General features: G+C 40.8%; 1 protein-coding gene across 2 annotated transcripts; it reads left to right on the plus strand.

The window, feature by feature from the left end:
* The first annotated feature begins 894 nt into the window (after nucleotides 1-894).
* On the plus strand, nucleotides 895-8,032 carry vsx2 (visual system homeobox 2). 2 transcript variants are annotated; one of them, XM_050061733.1, is made up of 6 exons: nucleotides 895-1,029; nucleotides 1,281-1,979; nucleotides 2,354-2,438; nucleotides 2,903-3,026; nucleotides 6,493-6,673; nucleotides 7,020-8,032. In XM_050061733.1, the coding sequence occupies exons 2-6, from the start codon at nucleotides 1,556-1,558 to the stop codon at nucleotides 7,397-7,399; spliced, it is 1,194 nt and encodes a 397-aa protein (XP_049917690.1). In that variant the 5' UTR covers nucleotides 895-1,029; nucleotides 1,281-1,555; the 3' UTR covers nucleotides 7,400-8,032. The 2 variants fall into 2 exon arrangements, with proteins under 2 accessions (XP_049917690.1, XP_049917691.1); XM_050061734.1 differs by having other exon boundaries at nucleotides 7,083-8,032.
* The last annotated feature ends 575 nt before the right edge of the window (nucleotides 8,033-8,607 follow it).

Here is an 8,607-nt window from a genome sequence, read left to right on the forward strand (position 1 = left end):
TTGTTTTAAATTATATGTGACAGAATTCATGCCAGTGTAATGGACACAAAAATATATCATACGCAAACAGGAAAACAACATATATAAGATTTAATCTTGGCACAAACATGTAAAATTAGCTTTATGATAATGACACTCATTAACTCATTGACACTGAAACACCTAAAAGAAAGGATAGATTTCTGCACCTTTTAATTTGGGGTTATAAAAATAATTACATGAAGCACAATCAGCTTTTTTCCTGCAATTATTTCACAAACAATCATGCAAAGACTGAAATTAGCTTTAAGATGCTAATATAAAAATGTCACTACTTGTGTTCAAAATGATGGCTAATTATTGCAGGTATAGCAAAATCATGTGTAGGCCGATAAAATTGACTTTCATTGAATTATAACCGAATTTTATGGCAGAAAATTAAGATAAAATACACTTCATTGACTGCAAGGGGAAATTTGGCACAACTGCCTTAGCAAAAATGTTACTTTGGAGGCAATAGGTTAAAGTATATTTTAATTTTCTGACCATAATTTCATTTAAATCAAACTTTAAGGCCCACATCACCAGCCATAATTCAGTGTGACGTTCAGATGAGTTTCAATAATAATAATAGAAATAAGATAATTAACAACAGGCCAGGTAATTATTTATTAGTCCTCCTTGTGTCCCATATTCTGTATCATTCCCCCTCTCCTCCGGGGAAATGTCCCAGTGATTTAATCTGCTCTGTAGTCTGTGCTGCTGCTGCTGTGGGATTAGCGCAGTGCAGGGCCGTGCAGCACGGTGGGTCCATATCGTCCAGCTGTCGGGTGTTTTTTTTTTTTTTGTTTTTTTTTTTGGGAGGGCCTTTGATTTGCGTGTGATGAGTTTCCCATAGCATCTGGAGATCAATTATCCATTCGTGTGAGCCAGTGGTTGAGCAGAGAGATCATAGCTGGCTCTGTGTGTGTGTGTGTGCGTGTGTGTGTTTAAAGGCAATACATGGTGATTTATTCCTGCAGATTGAGGTAATTTTGCAGCATTTCAAAGGTAAGTAAGAGGTGTGAAATAGACGATTTAATTGGGCCTGGCTGCCTGACGAAAAGTGGTGTAGGCAGTGATAGATATGCAGTGGATTTTTAATGTTTAGAGTGCAATAATATTATAATTTTAGCGTTTATAATTGAATGTCTTTGTATAATGTGGAGGGTTCCTTTATAGTTTTTATTCCCAGCATTCCGCCCTGTTTGCATCCTGCAGCCTTCAAAACACTCATTTTGTTCCCTCCTTTCTTTCTGTAGCCTAAATCCCTTCCTCGTTTATCCATATAGTCCTGAGGAAAATGCAGATATGTATCCGAGAGGGCGTATAATGCATCCATGATCCACAGGAATCCTGAATCCTTGCAGCTGATTGGCTGCTGGGTCCTGCCTCTTGTTGGGATGGACCTGTTGGATAAAAGGACCATTTTCTAAAGGACTCTTGTGTGTTATACAGAGGATCATGCACTGGGGACCATCCTGCGAGACGGTTTCATAAGAAAATAGGCCTTTCGAGAAGCATCCGAAGAACAAGCATGACGGGGAAACAAGGCGCCGTGCTGTCGGAAAGTTTAAATCTATCGGAGAAAACCTCTCTGGGCGCGAATGGAGGGAGTAACAGCCACCAGCCGAAGAGCAGCGCGACCCATCCGCCGCCCAGGTGCACCGGCTTTGGCATCCAGGAGATACTGGGGCTGAACAAGGAGCCGTCCGCGGCCCCGAGGAGCCCGCTGAGCTCGCTGCCGGCCGGGGCGCACCTGATCGCCGCCAGGTCCTTGCTGAGCCCCGCCGGCATGGGGGTGGGTGTCGGGATGGGATTAATCGGCGCTGGTGGAATTCCGACGTTTTACAGGCAGCCTGCGTTTTTGGAGACGGTGCTGTCGGACGCACAAGATGTTCACCTGCAGCCTCACAGCAGGTCCGTAGGGCCGCTGGACACCAGCCAGTCCGCCAGCTCAGGTGATCACATATATTCAGAAATACTCATCTCACTGATACACTGATCATTGCTGCATATTTACAACCTCACCTACTGTGCATGTGCTGCCTATTTTCCCCATTGTATTAGGCTGTTATTATCATTTTATTCGTACTGGCCTGTCAGTAGAATTATTGATGCTATGATTTTATATTAGTGATAGTATTATTAATATTCTCGTTATTATGTGTTTTGTGGCTTTAAATGATTTAATTAAAATGTGAGGGCCTTATAAAAAATAGCAGCATTGTGTCAGTGCCAACTGTTATTTATTACATTTATTGTAAAAATTCCCAAACGTTCTTATAGATGTTATTAACTTTAATGCTTTCTTCTATTTTTTTTTTTAATCCAGACTCAGATGATTTGTCTTCAAATGAACGAAAACTCTCAAAGTCTTCAGTAAGTCAGAGCAAGAAACGCAAGAAAAGACGCCACCGGTTAGTGCTGATTTCTGCTTCACAGTGACTAATATTAATAGTTTTTAGATATTATAAATTTGCAGAAATGTACCTGTTTATCACTGCAGTAAAATACAGTATTGAGTAATGATTAACAAAATCAAAATGCAGTGCTAATTGTCTTTTTTGAGCTTTTATTGTAGCTTTATTGAAACAGATAATGAGCTAAATTATAAATATGAATTTCCTACAGATTTCTTGCATTTTTTGGTCGTAATTGACATCTGGAAATGTGAAGCTTGTCCTGTTTGCTTTGCTACATTATTTTACACCTATGCACATGCACAATAAAAGACTTCCGTTTATTGAAATTCTCTATTTCTGTTTTGTTTTACCTCTTATCAAAATCGGATTTTCTCAGCCTTTAATCTGATATCTGCAGGACACAATATGTTATATGTCCAATATGTCCACATATTTAAATTGCTAACCCGTCTCCACAGGACCATATTCACCTCCTATCAGCTGGAGGAGCTGGAAAAGGCCTTTAATGAAGCGCACTACCCGGATGTTTACGCACGAGAGATGCTGGCCATGAAGACAGAGCTACCTGAAGACAGGATACAGGTAATGCTCCAGTGTGGCACCATGTGTTTTTATTTAAGATGCGACATTATACAATCGAAAGTTTGCAGTTTTTGATGTTTGAACATCCTGTTTATTTTTATTTTATGTTACTGCACAGATAGTTTTTATGTTTAATGTATTTGAGTTGGGGTTTTTTGGTCATAATATAGGAGTTATATGCAGCATTTATGGTCACTTAAATGAGTAAAGATAGACTATTTTTTTAATGTACTATGTTATAAGGTGCTTTTTGCCAAATTTTGCTGCAGTAATGCTACATTTTAAAAACAAAAAAAGACACATTTATTATTTTAATTTTATTATTTTAAAGGTGCAAATAGCAACATATTCAAATAATTATTTTATATTTTTAAAAAGACTGGTTTGAGCTATATTTTCTACATATTTCTACAAAGAGTCCCCTGCTAATTAAAGCCAAATAAAGGCACTAATGTAATAAAGTTGAAGCTAATTTAATTGTATTTCAAAAATGAGATATATTTCTTTAAACTGACACTGCACATTGCATCATAAACTATTCTTATAATATGCAACAGTGTCTTTAAAACAGAATTAATTATCCTCTAATTGATTTCTGTGAATATTATAAGGCAAATATTATTGTCTGCCTTATGAATATTCACCTGTAATCTCCCACTCTCCCATCAGTGCTAATAGGCTGCTGTAATGTGTGAGCCCAGGCCGCCAGCTGCCTCTCACGGTGCTCCCATGTTTAAGGGGAGCTGGGCTGACTGAGCACCCCGTAAATCGATGAGCGATGCCCCCCTCCTGTCTGCACAAAGCCCGCTCTCCTGCAGCATTCCTCGCCAGGACAGATAATCTCTCATCAGGCGCAGTTGGATGTGAAACAATTTGTTCTCGCAGAAGGAGCCACTAACGACCTAATCAAGCTATCAAGGCGGAAGAAGATTGCAGTGTGACCTGGACCATCCATCTGCCGGGGCGCCTTTTAATCTCATTCTCATTACGGGCTGCAACAGTACAGCCGCGGATAAATAATAAAACGGGAAATAAATAAATAAGCTCCCATCCTAAATAAAATTAACACCCAATTTTCTCATTGAGGGTAATTAGTTAAATCAGACGAGCTCGGGAGGCTGGCTGCTGCTGCTGGAGAGGCGCAGGGAGTTCAAATGAAATAACTACATTGAATTTATTAGCACGGGTCAATAGCGCTGCTCCCCCGAGTCCCGGTAGTTTAATTTCCCGTGATATTTGCCCGCCTGCCCGCCATCGATTGGGCCTGAAATTAACTTATTTTTCAATCAGCCTCGGCGTGCCCCTGGGTCACTCGTCCTCGCAGCTTCCACACTGGCTCCTTTTGAGGGGCAGAGAAGCAATTTCTCATAAAAAAAAAAGTATCTTGTATGAAATAAGGGTTATCATCAGAATTACCAGAGAGAAAAAACGGTTTGATCGTTTTCAATTTAATATCTGTCCCCTCTTTCAGCCCCCCTCCTCTTCCTCACACAGAGCCATCAGAGGTGCCTAAGCAGGGTGTTTAACAGTCCTGTGTTTGGCTATACCATCACTTTGGCCCCTCTCTCTCTCTCTGAGCTGACAGATAGCCTGCAGAGCCTCCAGCATTTTGTTGGCCGTGGCCAAGTGAGGTGTCATGACGTGTCAAAGCATCTATAATGCGGCCACAGGTAGCTGGAGATCAGCCCTGACAGCAGGCACAGATCCTTCACACCTGTAGCCAGCAGGTTATGGGAAATCAATGGACTCAATCCAAACGGTGCAGTCGTTATCTCAAGTTACTTTGAATCACACCACTGATTCACACACAGGTTATCTTTAAGATAAATGCTGAAACTGAGTTTTCATGCACAAATAATAAATTAGTTAAGTTAAGTGCCACATTTGGAATGATTATTAAATAATTTCCTAAAGCTTTACAGGACTGGTAGAAGCTTCTAAACTGCGTCTGGGTTGCCAGGTTGTGAAAAATCCCCTTCTAATAATGCAGACATAAATGTTTGCAATGCCAAAGTGGTAAACAGGGGGTTGGGGGGGTCCTCTGACAGAAAACCTCGAGCATCAAACTGTTAATTTCCTGCATTCTGGTGAATATTTCTGCATCAATTTATATATCTGTCTTCAATTTCTTCGAAATTAATTTAATTTAAAGTGCTGTTTTCATGTTTTTTTATGGGAGGACAAATGCACATGTTCTAAATATTAAGGGGACATGTCTCCTGCATCGAAATCTACACCTATGCACTGATGATTGGTCATTTTTAAATAGCTACTGAAATGCTGGAGCTTATAGTTTCCATGCAGAAATAATAAATAGTTGAGTACCACATTAGGAATAGCTTTAGTAATGGTTAATAATTTACTAAAGCTTTGCAGGTCAGTTAGAAGCCATTAATACCAGCTTTTGGGTTGCCAGGTTGTAAAGAAAAATCCCCTTTGATGGTGTTTGTCCCTCCTAATAATGCAGACATAAATGAACATAAATGAATGAGAACTCTGACAGAAAATGCTGAACATCAAACGTTTAGTTTCCTGCATTCTGATTTATTTTTCTGCACCAATTTATGGTGCTCTGCTATTTTTAATGTTGTTGTTTTTTATGAAGGACAAATGCACATGTTTCTAAATATTGAGGGGACATGTCCCCTGCATCCCCCTGAAATCTACACCAATGCACTAGAGACAGGTCATCTTTCAAATAATTACTGAAATTCTGAAATTGAGTTTTCATGCACAAAAAAATATATAGTTGCATACCACATTAGGAATAGCTTTAATAAAGGTTAATAATTTACTAAAGCTTTACAGGTCAGTTAGAAGCCATTAATAACAGCTTTTGAGTTGCCAGGTTGTGAAAAATCCACTCTATCATTTCCAGTAATGCAGACATAAATGTTTGTACTGCATTAATAAATACTGAGAGGTTTACACTTTCCAATATGCCATCATGTCTGCAGTTATAAATGGAATCAAGCCATCAATAAAGAAAATGGCTGCAGAGGATAAGGACCAAAATCCAGATAGAAAGGATAACTGCAGCCACGAGGATTTTTCACAACATAACAATCCAAAATGTAGTCTTATCAGTAGCTTATAATTGATGTGTAAAGCATCAGCAAAATATTTATTAATCAATAAGCCAAAACCTCTTTCAGGTGCCTAATTAGACATTATTAGAAAGTGAAAGCAATGGTTGTATCTTGCACATAAGGACATGCTAATTGCATGCTGCTGTTTGCAACCCTTAAAAAACCCAACAACACTAATCTCATGTATCAGCTTTAGATCCAAAAAATCTTACGAAACTGCACCACATTTAGTCTCAAGAGCATTAATGTTTTGTAACCAGTGTTCCAGTGATTCAGTGCATATTTTCCCCACTGACATAAACTGGACTTAATAGTCATATTTGGAGGTGAAGGTGCTGGTGACTGATACAACTGGGTGTTTTGTCCTCCTGTCACAGGTATGGTTCCAGAACCGCAGAGCCAAGTGGAGGAAGAGGGAGAAATGCTGGGGCCGCAGCACCGTCATGGCCGAGTACGGGCTGTATGGAGCCATGGTGAGGCACTCCATCCCTCTGCCAGAGTCCATCCTCAAGTCTGCCAAGGATGGCATCATGGAGTCCTGCGCCCCCTGGCTGCTCGGTGAGGCTGATGTCCTGATGCCCCCCCCACACACACACACACATTCACAGCATCATTGTCTCATCGTGTCAACAGCTCATCAATGTTTAAATAGATGTTGAGAGTATATTTACCTTATGATTCAATGGTAACAGCACAGGATGTCCTGTATCTAATCATAACCACATTGCAGTGACGAGCTTATACAGTCTGCAGGCACTAATTATAGATGCTCTATTTAGAAATGTCCTAAATATAGAGAACATGGCAGAGGCTTTTCATTACATAAAACATCCTCATCCTCTACACCATCACCCATGCAAACATTATATGCTAAACCACAACTATTTTTGCTTGCTATTTTCAGTCCAAGATGGCTTACCAATCACCAGACGCTATTCTAAATCTGAATACCCGCAACTCTTTGCAGGGATGCACAAAAAGTCCACGGAGGCAGCAGTCCCCCCGCCAACAGGACAGTGCGACGCGCCCCAGCAGCCGAGCTCTCAGAGGGCGGACGAGGCTGAGGCGGAGGACAAGAGGTCAGAGGGCAAGTCCACCATTTCTAAAGAGGAACTGAGAGAGAACAGCATTGCTGCACTCAGGGCCAAGGCACAGGAGCACAGTGCCAAAGTGCTGGGGACGGTTTCTCATGACAGACTGCTGGAGGGCAAACAGGAGAGACAGGCGGCAGAGGAGAAAGCCGGCGATCCCCTGAGTCCAGCAGAGGAGGAGAAAAGTCCGTAGAGACTCCGACGCTCCTGTGGACTTTTACTCTCATGAGTGAGTGCAGTGGGCTGGCTGCACTTCCCCAACATCACTCACTGTCCTGCAGGTTTTCATCCCACACTGACTTCTCTAAAAACCGGCCTGCATCTGGACTTCTGTAAGAAGAGAACTCATCTGGCCGTCAGTGCTGCACAGAAGATGCAACATGCACTTTCTCTGATTTACTTCCAAACCTGCAGTTGTTGTTGCTTATGCATAGTAGAGAAGAGTCGACTGAGTGGGATTTAAGTGTTAATATTGGTGTATATAGATCCCACAGTTATATATAGAGCCAGATGAGTCAGATTTTATCCAGTATAACAGTTGTACCATATTAATTAGGACTACCAATGACAATTTCATTCTTGGCATTCATGTTAATGTTGCTTGTACAGTTACTAAATGGTGACATTTGAGATAAGAACCATCCCACCGACAGAAAGTAATTGTTGTCCTACATCGCGCTGTATATACTTGATATATTAATCTCTCTCACTAAGGCACAATTCGACATATGTTTTCTTGTAGTCTTAAAAGATGTTTGTGTTTTCATTTCAGAATATGTATAAGTCAAAGAACAAAGCATAAAATAGAAACCACCTTTTATTAAAATGTGGCTTTTTGGTGTCTATTTATTCCTCTTTCCTTTCAAACAAATAGTCGGTGGCACCAAGTTGCCCTCGTGTTGGAGTAGCTACTTGTTGTCACTTGATGCTCTGCTGGCCGGGCTCATTAGGACACAGTCCATGGCTGCATGCTTGGGTTAGCCCCTATAATCCGTCGCAGTTGAGAGCCTTCAATTTCAGATTAAACTCGGGGACCAGTGCTTTTGGGACAGGAGAGAGAGTGAAAGCAGCCCCCCACCCCCTTGTAGTACGATGACCTCAGCCTGATTTCAAATCACTTTAATAGATGCTATTACCGGCCGACTCTCAAGCTGTTTCATCCTCTTATCTAAATACTAACAGCTTCATTTGTTGCCAATCTTCATTTTCCCTGTAAAACTTTGTATCGGGCCACTTGAACTGAGCTTTACAACACGTCTCTGTGTCTGCATTAGCTGTAATCCATATCACATTTTACACTTCATCCTCAGTTAGATAATGGGGCTTCCTAATGAGTTGAACAATTGAGTTCTACTCCAATTAAACAGAGTGCAATTTCAAAGGGCAAGGGATGACTATTAT

Source organism: Epinephelus moara, chromosome 14 (genome assembly GCF_006386435.1).
Source record: "Epinephelus moara isolate mb chromosome 14, YSFRI_EMoa_1.0, whole genome shotgun sequence".
NCBI classification, from domain to species: Eukaryota; Metazoa; Chordata; class Actinopteri; order Perciformes; family Serranidae; genus Epinephelus; species Epinephelus moara.